This window comes from Coccinella septempunctata, chromosome X, assembly GCF_907165205.1.
Source record: "Coccinella septempunctata chromosome X, icCocSept1.1, whole genome shotgun sequence".
Lineage (NCBI taxonomy): Eukaryota > Metazoa > Arthropoda > Insecta > Coleoptera > Coccinellidae > Coccinella > Coccinella septempunctata.
The window spans coordinates 14,446,440-14,460,063 of NC_058198.1; the positions used below are offsets into that span (position 1 = coordinate 14,446,440).

The 13,624-nt window shown below is 39.2% G+C and overlaps 2 protein-coding genes across 2 annotated transcripts; both read left to right on the forward strand.

Moving 5' to 3' along the window:
• Window positions 1-2,747: 2,747 nt before the first annotated feature.
• Window positions 2,748-5,308, forward strand: LOC123321568. The gene is made up of 2 exons (XM_044909237.1): window positions 2,748-3,178; window positions 4,203-5,308. The coding sequence occupies exon 2, from the start codon at window positions 4,222-4,224 to the stop codon at window positions 5,014-5,016; it is 795 nt and encodes a 264-aa protein (XP_044765172.1). The 5' UTR covers window positions 2,748-3,178; window positions 4,203-4,221; the 3' UTR covers window positions 5,017-5,308.
• Window positions 5,309-10,543: 5,235 nt separating this feature from the next.
• Window positions 10,544-12,839, forward strand: LOC123321567 (putative nuclease HARBI1). Its single transcript, XM_044909236.1, has 4 exons — window positions 10,544-11,528; window positions 11,611-11,773; window positions 11,977-12,281; window positions 12,384-12,839. Exons 1-4 carry the CDS (start codon window positions 11,339-11,341, stop codon window positions 12,659-12,661), a joined length of 936 nt encoding a protein of 311 aa, XP_044765171.1. The 5' UTR covers window positions 10,544-11,338; the 3' UTR covers window positions 12,662-12,839.
• The last annotated feature ends 785 nt before the right edge of the window (window positions 12,840-13,624 follow it).

Here is a 13,624-nt window from a genome sequence, read left to right on the forward strand (position 1 = left end):
TCTTGCAATTAATAAACTAATTTTTTTGGTATCATTTGATTTATTCATTAAAATATAAAATATTCAAGAAAATATTAACCTCTTGGAAAAAACAAAATATATATTGCAAATACTTGAAAAAAAATACAGAAAAAATACGAAAATACTGTAATCTGTAAACAACTGGTGAGACTAGTATATCACAGATGATTTATCACATTAAAACTGAACAAAAAGCAATGTTTCATTCCTGTTTAGGGCATAAAAGAAAAAAAAATTATTAAATTAAAAAGAGAAAATTGAATAAGAACTTCTTCATCAAACCGACATTAAAATTTCAGTAATAAAAAAAAATGAGAAAAACGGAAGCAAGAAACTCACATCAAAATAAATGATGAATAACGGAATCGACTCAACAGAGAGATGAATGGCTCAAACTAATTTAGTCATTCATCTCTTCAATATTTTTTAAAAGGGGGTTTTGTAGATAACCAGGACACATACCGTTTGAAAAATTGCAGAGGAAAATTTTTTTAAAGATCCTGGAATAGTGTGCAATATCCGAAAATTTTTTATCCTCGCATTCACTCTCAACAACAATTCTTGCCCTGGCAATTTCGAGGGTTTTTATGCATTCATTTGCACTGAATTGTTGCGTCATCAAGAATGGGGGTATGTTGACCATCACCCCTGGTTTCACTACAACATGTATTAGAAACCCCTTGTCTGCAAGTAACATGTCGCCTGGTTCTAACAAGTCATTCAATTTACGTAGAAGAAAAATTTTCTTATCTGATGTTGAACCAGGAAACATGTTACTTACAAAAGAAATAACTCCATTGGGAGTAACTCCCACAAGTACTTTGTATGTATTCGCATGTTTATAGTGACTCTAAGTTTCCTGCTTCAATCTCATTTCGTTTGGAACTGCAATTTTTATTTCTGTTCAGTCAATCACAAGCCTACAATTAGTAAATGATGAAAAAGATTCAGGTAAAGATGGCGGCACTTTTTGTTTTGATGGGATTTTTGACATAATATTACAATCAATTGTCCTATGTATTAGAAGCACCCAAGTAAAAAAAATATTAGAAATTGTAGTCGGGCTTGTGTTAAATCTAGTGCTATGGTCTAGATGGGGTAAATTCAGTCTCAATTTCATTAATGTTATTAATAGTTGATTTTCTGGCAATATTCCTGTGACTTTCCAGCCCAAATAATATTGAAACTGGAAAGTTTCTGATAAAGCTTGGAAAGCTTTTTGGTTTGGTAACCTAGTATAAAGTTGTATAAGATCATCCCTCTGTTTAATTTGATGATATGAAAAAGATTCTTTGACTTTATGATACATTGTGATACGTTCTTCTCTAGTTTCATATTCCGTCTAAGAAGAAGTTTCAGTTGTATTCAACTCAATATTGCTACTACCCGTGCTGGTAGTTGGGGGCGGTGAATTCAGTATCTTTCTTTCATTTTCAAGGATTTCATCACATTTGAAATCAATTTGTTCACTTTTGTTGTGCTCAAATATCGTAGGAGTGCTTTGGAGAAGCTAATATCCGACATATGAATGGATCTTAAGCTAGTACGAAAATCTATCACGCCAGCAGAACAAAAGATATTAGAAAGCCAGATTAGACAAGCAAAACTGAAGTTTTCATTCGAATATCATATGAGTAAACATTAGCACTTTATATATTTCAAGAGATTGAAGGACCATGAATTGCTGGAAAAATCCTCTTCTGCTTTTCTGGAGTCGGCTGAGCTGATGTCGGAAACGGGAGGATTTGTTCATCAAGATAGAGTGATATTAGATACTAGAATACTAGATAGTATAAGAAGAATATAATGCAAGTGGTCACCTCAACATCTTGCAGGGCTAGCCGTGATCGACGAAAACTCTTATGCACATCTTGTCCGCTTGCAGAATTCATACTTCATCAAAGTATATAGAGAGACACAATGCGAATTCCTTACTTCCATCTGAGAGAAGTTTATGGCATAGACAAATATCCAAAGCTCTCATTTGTACCTCCAAAGACCAAAGCAGTTTTTGAGAATGATGAAGCTCGCATATATTGCAATTAGGCTTTTTCAACAACTTGGCATATGCCAAGTTGTTGAAAAAGCGTGTATATACACGCAATAAAGCTCGATAAAGTTCTGCCAGAAAAAGAGCTCAAAGAATTTCTTGTGTTGTATTCCCTTCGCTGCCAAAAATAATGTGGTAGTGAACGAAGAACAGAAAAGTGAAAATACAAAGGATCAATTTTCGAACAGGGGGCTTCATACCCAGGGCATAAAGTTTGAATGGTAAATCTGATTGATGAATTTTTAGATCTGAGAACTAATAACGTTACTGAACTGGAGATTATTCTGGCCTGCAGATTTTTTCACCCCCTGTATCATGAATCGCGATTTCGATTTTTAAAATGGATACATACATCTTACATCTTGAAAAATCCCAAAAATGAAAATTTTCCATCCAAAAACCTCGAAGTTATTCTTGTTTCAGCGGAGCTCTATTTTCGATTTTTTTTTTCGAATTTTCCCGCTCAGAGAGAATTTTCCAACCAAAACTGAGAAATGTTACATCAAAATAACTTGAAATTTTCTAAGGAATCTATTTCTTCAATAAAAAAATGGTGTTCTAATTTGAAAAACGGAAGATGACGTCATTTCCGGAAAAACCGGAGGTGCTCATGCCTTGAAAATATTTTAGATTTCATCAGCATCGTGGAATACTTATAAGTGCTGAATTTCAAGAAAATACGTTCAGTAGTTTCCCGTTTAAATATGGGTGAGGTTCCTCGTGAAAGACCCTGTATAATCCCCAGACTGTTAACAGGCCATTGTGTCGAAAGGCTCTCCTGCAGCTCTGTCTATTTCCAAACCCTATCATTTAGTACCTTCAGTGAGTAAACCGCCGTAGCTAATCGTTTGTTCAGGCCAGTTATATGTTCGTTTCATCTTAATTCTGAAGTGAGCCATATGCCCAAAAATTTCGTTGTGGTTGTAATTTCGTCTTTATTCAGGAGCCTTGTTACAGAAATATCGGAGCTCGACTGGACAGTATGAAAGTGGACCAGTTCTGTCTTTCCAACATTCAGGAGCAAGTTGTTGTCAGCACACCACATTTCCACGTTCTTAACTGTATTTTCTAATGAAAATACATCAATTCAAGAAAAGAAACACCTCGGTAAGTGTTTGATTCTTCATTGAACAAATAATAGTCACATTTTATATACATAACATTGATTTATTATTCATTATGCGCGAAATAGCGGCAGTATTTATCCCTAGAAGGAACAGCTCTGACATTTCCTCTATGGTTTGAATCTGGTTCCAGACGTACCAAGTTGCCCTCTGGCAAAATAACCTTTCATCTTCACTGACTTGGTCGTGAGTTCAATCCCTTGTTCTCACAAAATTATGCAAAACACAGCACGATTTAATTATTGCGTCGGCGAAATCAATGTCAACATCTATTGCTCTGTGAAAAATTCGCCACTTGTTGGCCAATATTCCAAATGTGCATTCAATATAACTCCTGGCTTTAGACTGAAATCTGAAAGTTGCTTTCCTCCCTTTGGAGGAAAGCAACTCTGGAAAATTTACGTCGACCCTTTGGTCGACGTAAATTTTCCATCAATGGAAATTTTTCGTCACCTACTATTACGTAAGAGAATGTACCGGTTGAATTCGAAAGGCAGCGTGGTGGAAGAATTCCTAAAGAGTTTTCACATAATTTATCAAGAATCGTGGAATGTTTGAATACTCCTGAATCGCTAGATTTCCCGTAAGATCCAACATCTATATAGGTAAAGCAATAATTTGAATCACACATGGCAAACAAAACGGTCGAAAAATAGTTTTTGTAGTTGTAATACATGGAACCACTATTCGGTGGTTGCTTAAGCCTTATGTGCTTGCCATCAATGGCACCGATGCACTTAGGGAATTTTACATTTCTTTCAAATCCTTGTGCGATTTCTTGCTACTTCTCAGAACATAGTTTTGGTATTGTTTTTTCAAGTAAACAGATCCAAATAGCTTTACAGACATCTTTAATAATAGTGCTGGCAGTAGATCTTCCCACTCGGAAATTATAGTGTAGATCTGTTAAGGAACATCCGATAGCAAGATATCTAAAACAAAAATACAAAAAAATGTACTTTTTTCACATATCAATAATCAGATGAATTCATAATTGATTCCTACAGGGGAGTCGCTGCATAAAAAATGGAAGAATATACGAGACAGATACTGCAGAGATCTTTTGAATCAACGAGGAAACTCTGGAGATGGTGCCAAAAAAAAGCACCTTATGTATACTCGAAGCAATTGAGGTTTCTTAAAGACACAGTTACACCAAAAGAAACCACTGATACTTTAAAAGAATTGAACATTGAATCAGGGGGTAGTACAGTAGTCGAAGAGCGCACCACTCCGTCAACTGCAACACCCACCTGTACGAAACGATTGATAGGAAAAAAAAGATCTAATCTCATAGAAGAAAAACTACTATGCTCTCTGAAAACCTATGAGAAAAGGATGAGTTCTGATTGCCATGATAATGACGACAACAGACAGTTTTTGCTATCTTTGGTACCTACTCTTGCTTCTCTCCCAAAATTATCAAATACTAAATGCAGAATAGAAATTCTGCAAGTTATGAGTAAATACGAATCTTGCGCTGCACAACAAACTCATCAACAGCCAGGTTACATTCCGTATCATATTCAACAACAACCATGTTACATTCCACAAATCCAACAACACCCAAGTTACAATTCACAACAGTTTCAGCAGCAGCAAGGGTACACTCCATATACTCATCAAAACCAAATGAACAATCAAAATCAACAACAACCTATTCATTCTGCGGATCTACAACGAATTAATCACAAGCGATCTCTGGCAGAACAGCAAGAACAAAGTTGGAATCCGGAAGCGAGTAATGCGGCAGCGGACACAGTTCAATCTTATCTCAGCCATTTCTCTGGAGATGATGATTCTCAATTCAGCATTTTTTAGTTTATTACCTCGCATCTGAAATAATTTTTTTCCATGTCCTCAAATGTTTGTTTACATTCCAAATCTCCTTGAAATTTTGTATACATTTACATTTCTCAAGCAAAAAGAGATTTGTAAATTTCCTTTATTTTTTTAAACTTTGTATTGACCTCATTGTAACTTTGAAATTGAAATGAATATTCATAAATCAAGATAGAAAGTATTCGCTTCACCTTTTCCAATTAGAGTATCAATTTTCGCCATATGTAGAATCTGTGTTCTCCACAAAAATATTTCGTGAAAAAGAGAGATATAGCACAAAAACTACATACCTGAGAGTGATAACTAATTTTTCTTCTGGGGAAATGCATGTTCTCATACGGGTATTTGTTTTAGTTCTGTTATTTTTTATAGTGTTGGGCAATTCATCGAACGAACTAATTGACATTCTCATATAATTGAAAAATTTTTCATCATCCTTCCTCAATTCAAAAAACGAATTTGTGATTGTCCTTTCGATTTTCTCTTCTCTACGATTGCATGTACCCACATTCTCCTCTTTTGCTTCTTCTCTTTTTCCATAGTAAATATAACGTGGCAATTTGAACGATTCAATGTTTCATATACAATAATCACAATTACAAAAAAACTGTTTTCAACCAACTTACTTCCTACTCAGATCACACTTCGGTAGAGACTTTGTCGCTTTTCAAAACAGTAGTGTGTGGTTTGAAGAAACGACAGAAACCGCTGTGAGTCAGAGCCCTTACGATAACCAACAAGATCGTTCGGAAAACCGACTGAAATGGATGAGCTCACAGGCGTGCACGCGCTACACTCGCTGCAGATCCCATTTCAGGCGGATCGCGCGTACAGCTCGTAGTCGCTTGAATAAACCCGCTCGAAGTCGCCTGCAGTGGACAACGCTATTGTATTGAAATATGATACTTGGGATCTGTAGCGGCTTGCCGCACGTTAACGCTCTTTCCGCGTAAGTGCTTCCAGTGACACCCGGTCTCGATTTCTGAGTCCAGATCAGTCATCCGGCGTTCTTCCGTTTCGTAGGAAGTCCTACCATCATCTTTCATACTCGGCGGTATTTCTACTTCAAGGCGATGTCTGCGTTCTTCTCCACAAAAAATCACCATTTTTCTTCCTCACTTCATTCGTCAGCCTTATACAACCGGTATCCGAAATAGAATATGTGGGATTCTCATCTTCCATGGCCTTCCTGAGGCGTGCTCTTTGATTTGAGGGGACCCCAAGAAATTCCAGGGCCATGGGATTAATATGAATTCCAAGTAACCCATGCACTGGCTGCGCAGCATTTCCCATTTCTCTTGGCAGTAGAGTGCTGCAAAATATTAGGTTAGTCACGAAACTATTTAATCACTGCGTGATTTAAAATGAAAATTGACCTGTTCGAGCATTTTTATGAAGAATAGTTAGAACAGAAGATTGACCTCAAAATGTTTATCAGTACCTACATACATAACCTGTGTCATAAGATATAAAAAAGGCGTTTGTTATTTCAGATAGAATCTCGAAAATCCTTAGATGCATCTTAATGATTTATTAAAATATAAAACCTTGGATATAATAAAACAGTTTTATTAAATTCAAGGCTTTATATTTTTCCACATAAGACTTATTTTAATTCAAATGAAAATGATGTATTTCAGAAAGATTGAAATAATATCTACCTATATTGAGAATAACAGTTCTATTTCAATACCGTCTGTCGAAGGTACAAGAAATTTTTATTGAAACCTCGATTCAAAACGAAGCTATGAAAATATGTACAAGTGTTTCTAAAATCTAACAATTGGACATATTCTGGTAATTGTATTCTCATTGAAGGATCATTAGGCGTTTTCGGAAACTTACTCAGGGTTACTAACTCGATCCATTGAGGTCACGTGACGGATCTTCTCGGATCACTGACCCGGTTCTAGTATAGTATAGTATAGGTAGTGTGCCCCATAACAGAGCTGTTTTCATCGCGCCCTTTACAGCTCGCCTTCCAGATCCAGAGTTCTGATGAAATCCAATATCTGGGATTCAACGAGGATAATTCCCCACTCCTACAAGTTTCTCGTCCAAAGCACTCTTTCCTTTGGCTTGCAATGGCAAAGCATTCCGTAACCAGGTGAATAGGAGTTTCCTCCTCCTCCCCACAGAATCTACACTCGTCAGTGTCCGACAAACTACTGTGGTCTTGGTTGGGTTAACGTTCAGCCCCACAGACAAGCACCATTGCTCAATAATTCTAAGGCCCTTCTGCATTAGGTCGCAGAGAATGCCTTCGAATTTTCCTCTAATTATCAGGACTATGTCATCAGCATAGCCTACACATTCGAAGCCGAGCTCCGGTAGCCTGTGTAGAAGTTCATCTACTACTAGACTCCATAAGAGGGGAGATATTACCCCTCCCTGAGGTGTTCCACGAGTAGCTTTGACAAAGACGGTTTCATCGCCCATCGATGTCTCAGCTATTCTCGTCGTTAACACCTCATACATCCACTTTAAAATGGTATCATTCACTCCTCGCCTCTTAAGTGCATCTCTGACAGACACGTGTGTTGTGTTGTCAAAGGCCCCAGATACATCCAGGAAGGCACACATGGCGATTTCTTTGTTGTTCAGAGTTCTCTGGATGACTTCAGTCAACTGATACAGGGCGGTTTCCGTTGAACGTCCCGCCCTGTAAGCATGCTGACAATTGTGAAGTGGTATTTTCTCCAGATACTCCGTTCTTATGTAGTTATCCACTACTTTCTCCATCGTTTTTTTTCCCTACTTTTGAAATGAAGGTAATTCTTGCCCTTCTCCATCTTCTAGGTATTTGACCCAATGCCAAGCTGCTCCTTGTGATATTTAGTAGATGAGGGAGGATCTCCTCCACACCTTTCTGCAGGAGTATCGGAAACACCCCATCTACTCCTGGGGATTTATACGGCTGAAAGGTGCTTATGGCCCATTCAAGTCGTTGCCTTGTGAATATTTTCTTAGCAATGTCCCAGTCCTCCTTGCGGGAGTTCTTGTTGTACTTCGTTGCTGTTTCGGTATTATCTATTGGTTCACTACCTGGGAAGTGTGTTTTGAGAAGAAGACTGGCTCGTTCCTTTTCTCCTTCAGTGTAAGAACCATATGGCTTCTTAAGCGACATAATGGGGTTAGTTCCCCCTTTTGCCATGACCTTCTGAAGTCTGGCTGCTGTGGGAGTGGAAGTGATATTTTCACAAAAGGCTTGCAAATTAAGTCTTTTGGCCTTCCTGATCTCCTTGTTGTACTGAGTGAGTTTCTCAGTATACCCTTGCCAGTTACTGTCTCGTTTGGCTCTGTTGAAGAGCCGACGGACTTCCTTTCGAAGGTTTGACAGGTTGTCATTCCACCAAGGAGCTTCTTTACTTGATCGAGCCTTGGTCAATGGGCAGCTAGAGTGAAATGCCTCCATCAATGCCTCACTACATGTTGCTCAAAATCGTAATGGCGGTGTTTTTCCCGCCCTATTTTGATTTGTTCTAAATTATTCTTCAGATTGCTTCTGTAAAGAAACCAATCTGTTTTTCTGGGATTCCGAATCAAGGGGGGCGAGGTTATATCTCCCTCCACCTTGAACTCGATAATTCTATGATCAGAGAGTGAAGGTTCGTTCATCACTCTCCAGGAAGTGACATTTCTCCTGACAGCGACATTAACAATTGTCACGTCCAGGACCTCTTCTCTCGCTCTCGTGACAAAAGCTGGTGTAGTCCCCACATTTAATGTCTCGAGATTGTTAGCTAGAGATATTCAAGCAAGCACTCACCTCTAGCGTTGTTGTTCGTGCTTCCCCAAATGGTGTTATGTGCGTTGGCATCACATCCAATTATAATTGGCAACTTCCTGCTGTTGCAGTATCGTACTAGCCGCTGTACTTATTACCTCTGGCGGTGTAATTTGCCCATCTCCAGCGAAGTATGCAAATGCTATGACAATGTCCCGGTCAATGCCCCCAACGTTGAGGTGTACCATGATTGGAATCAGGTCCCGAGACATGTATGTATTCTGAAACACAAATATACTTAATGTTGCTTCTTATGAACACACAGGCACGTGGAGATACCTGCCTCTTGTCATAAATCCGTTTTGAGTCTTTGCATGCCAATCCTGAGATTTGGCCTTCTTTGTTGATCCAGAGTTCCTGGATCAGAGCAATGCCTAATTGCAACCTCGCAAATAACCTTGCAACCACTGCTGAAGAACCCTTCGCGTGATGCAGGTTCACTTGCACTACTTTCGAGAAGATGCAATGGTTGTTTTGAGGTGAGGGACGTTGGTTACCCCGCCCCTTTACGTCCCCTCCTCCATCTTCTCCTGTTCCTCCTCCGATTCCTTACGGTGTTCTTCCCTTTCGGAATCCGAGAAGGCACTCACGGACAGCTGACAGCTACGCCCAGCCGCCAGGGCGGCAGAGGGAATCTCCGCCGCCATAGGCGCCCCGGCAGAGCCAACAGCTTGCCCCAGACTTGAGTCTGCCCCTTCTCCCTGCACCTCGGGTTCCCGGGATGTGGAGGGCATCTCCACATCCACCGAACCCTCCACAGGGACATCCTTACTCTTTAACCCTGAGACTGGGATGCGCCCAAACCGGAAGTTTAGGCAACATCCCCCTGCCTACAGGGTTTCTTCTGTTTGGGGATCAATCCCAATCGTGAGGACCGTTCCCTTGCCCTCCTTCCTGGAGTTCAGAATTCTCCATGCCCCAATATTGAGGTTGGAGTTCTGAATTTCCACGAGTCTGAGGATCTTCTCAGGCTCCATTTCTTGGCTTCTTGGAAAGAGTACCGTAATGTTGGTGGGCTTAGGGATGTTGTCTCCCCTTAGCACCACCAACTCGGGTCCCTTCCAAGATTTCAGCTGCGGAACTGATTTTATGATCCATTCCGCAGATCCCTGGGATCCACAATCGACCAGCATCATTCCATTCCTGAAATGAACGCCAGTAAAGTGGATCCCCCTTTCCTGGCTCTGGCACATCTCCTCCACCAGGATATCTTTCAGGGAGGAAAGTTGCTCTGTCTCCAGGGTAGCCTTAGGGTAGTCCTTGTGCAAGATTCCAACCCTGGAGGTTTTCTCAGCTTTGACAGCTGCTGCATTGCCAGTGACTTGCCCGGTCTTAGCTACAGCTGTCTTCTGCCTCTTTGGTAGAGGCCGCGTCGGAGGTGCTATAAGCTCCGGACCTCTTTTATTCTGTTTGCCCGTAGGTGTAACCCTCGGGGTTGGGTGCGAAAGAGCTTGCTTCCTAGCCTCCTCAGGTGCAAGGCCCTGATGGAGGTGTCGCAGGTACCTTCGCACCCCTGCACCACTGAGTCCTCTCCTCAGTGGGTCATCTCTGCCACCCGGTTCTCCCAACTTGGGCAACTCAAATGGCAGCCGATTTTTATTTGGTCTTTTGACCTTCCCCTTTTCAAGATGCCCGGATGAGGAGGTGGAGGGTTTCTCCACATCTTTTCCAGTGGTTTTTTGTTTTTCCTTTTTCCATCCATAATAGGTCCCACGAGAAGCTAGGGTCAGAACGGTCCACCTCTGCAGAGCCCCGCTTGCAAAGGTAAGGGGTTAATACAATGGAGTTCCCCCCGGTGCTCCAAGGTTGAAACCAGTTGGGACTAGTCTTCTATCTAGCCACGCATCCTTCGACCTGGTTCCCCGTCTTGGATTTAGAATTTTTGATGATGTTGTTTCCTCTTGGTCCAGGTGTTTAAGCCAAGACCCCCCCCCACTCCATTGGCCCGCGAGACATGACCACAGACAGCCAAGAAGCGTTGGTGTAACAGGATGTTTCCGAGGTTAGCCCCAGATCCCATCTGGCATCGTATTCCTGGTGCAATCCCTTGGCCACGACACTACAGCCGGGACAAGAGAAGTTGGTCCGCGGCAAGGTATTTAAAAGGCTGCCAGTTGAGGTTTTAAGCACAACGAGCCGATTTTATTTCCCTGCTGGCCTCCTCCTCATATGAAATCATCGTCAGAGGCCGTCCTCCTATCCGCCACCTGGAGACGCGCCGGCTGGTGCTTCACCCCTCACACTATACGAGCATACACACTCGTACACTCGCACGTGCACCCGGTTCTAAGTTAACGAACTTATCAGGTTAGAATTTGGAAGTGTAAGAATAAGAATAACATAACCAAACATTTTCACAGTGTGTCTGCATAGGCAGATCATTTCTGTTCCCAGTTAATTCCTCCAGCTTATTCTCTAGCTTTGCTCGAATTGTTTGTGATATCTTATAATTTGTGGCGTGCTCTTCAAGTGATCAATTTATATTAGTGTTCTGTAGTGATCAATATCAAAATTATGAGCAAAAGGAAAATTGCAGCTATAGTGTCATTAGCCTTCGATTCATTTTTTGATGATGATGATGAAGTGGAGGAGGAAATAACATGTGTTATGTTATCTTCGAGGATGATTGAGAAGCCTGTAGCTAAGCGCAGAAGGATCTGCATTCAAAATTATGAAGAAGTTGTTCTACATTATTCTCCATCAGGTAGAATGATTGCATTATTCTTCTATATATTATTATATATAATTATTTTCCCGAAAGTATCTCAAATTTGTATTTATTATAGAATTCCAAGGTCATTTTCGATTAGAAAGGAGGACAGTTCAGGATATTCTGGAAAAAATTGGGGAAAAAGTATATAGGGCAACTTCACTAGGTGGTAGACCATCCTGTCCCCAAAAACAGCTACTCCTAACAATATGGATGCTAGCTAATCAAGAAGTCTATAGATAAGTTTTTTTTATTTTCATTAGGAGATATTAAATCAGCCATCTATGGATTCGAGTAGATTTGTCTCTAAAGTGGTATTAAATAGTATTAATTCACATGAATTAACTTGATAGTTTTATTTGGTTAGGAATCATGTTTATTGCTACAATAAGAATATTTTGATATTGCTAATATAACAGTATTGGTCCATACATTTTCGCAGGTCAGTAGCAGATAGATTCAATGTTTCATTGAGTACAGCCTGGGAATATTTCCAAAGAGTTGTAAATGTGCTGTTGGAAGTATCTTCAATATACATCAAATGGCCTGAATCATATGAAAATATAACTAGAAAATTCAAAAAGAGAGGAGGAATTGATGGTGTGATAGGGGCAATAGATGGAACCCATATTTCTATTACAACTCCTTCGTACATGTCGAATAAGTACTTGAATAGGAAACAATACCATTCTATTGTTTTACAAGGTGTTTGTGATGCCTCATACATATTCACAGACTGTTTTGCAGGTAATTTTAGAATATATTTACGTTTTCTTAATCGCTTCTTCAAAATCATTGTATGTATATAGTCACACATAATCCAATTCAATCAAAAAAATTTTGTTCTAGGATGTCCAGGAAGTATGCATGATGCTCGTGTATATAGGATGTCTCCATTATTCACACAAATAATGCCGAATATAACTGGAGATTACCATTTATTGGGTGATTCACCATACCCTAATGCCACCAATCTCATAACACCATATAGAGATAATGGGCATTTAACGCGACAACAGAGGCACTTTAATTATCTACATTCAGCAACTCGTGTTCATAATGAAGAGTCGTTCGAATTTCAAAATTTGTTAATATTTATAAAACTGAAACAATTCCAAATATTATAATTGCGTGTTGTGTTTTACACAATATATGCATGCAAAACAAAGATAAGGATATAGATATTAATCTTGATGAGTTAGATAGTGGACAAATAATTGATGAGATTGTTCCAGAAGACTCTGCATCATATAACAAGAGAGATACAATCTGTAGACAAATAGCCACATAAATTTTTTCAAGCCACTATTTTGTTTCCATATCACTTACAACCTAGAAACCCTCTGCGCCTTAAATTATGTAGTCAATGGAAAAAATTTAAACTCATTTATAAAAAAAAAATTTAAAAATATGAAATATCACAAAACTGCAACTCTAAAAATATGTAAAACTGATGAATCAAATATCACGTATCACAAAACTGAAAAACTAATAAAACAGAAAAATCACAAAACTGAAAATCTTACTCTAAAAATTTTTAAAACTTATAAAATAAAAAAATGTTCAACATTTCAAATATGAAATAACATTTTATCACATAAATATAAGAAATAAAATACATAAACAAAACAATGGCAAATTTTAAATGAGTAGAATTATTTTTCTACCAATTTTTCTAAAATTTTGAGAAGGTGGTCCTGCTTTTCCATTTTTTCCTCGTGCCGTTTTTGGCAATCTTCTCTAAATTTTGCGAACCATTCAGGTTCCTCTGCAGAAGACCTCTTCCTTTTCACTTCACGACTATTGGTCTGTAGGTAAAAACAGAAAAGTCATTTAATTTGATCCACAATTACTTCCACATAATTCATATTTTTCAAATATTTTGTTATAAAATGTTGAAAAACTGAAATACCTCTATATGTTGTGGAGTTGGAATTCTGGATATATTTTCTTCTACATCTACAGGATGGGCAGTAGATGTAGAAGGTCCATCCAGGTTGCTGCAGGTCGAGATTGGATGCACATCTGGATCCTTACAAAAAATGGCATCCATTTCTTTATAGAATGGCCAGGATAATGTGCCTCTTCTT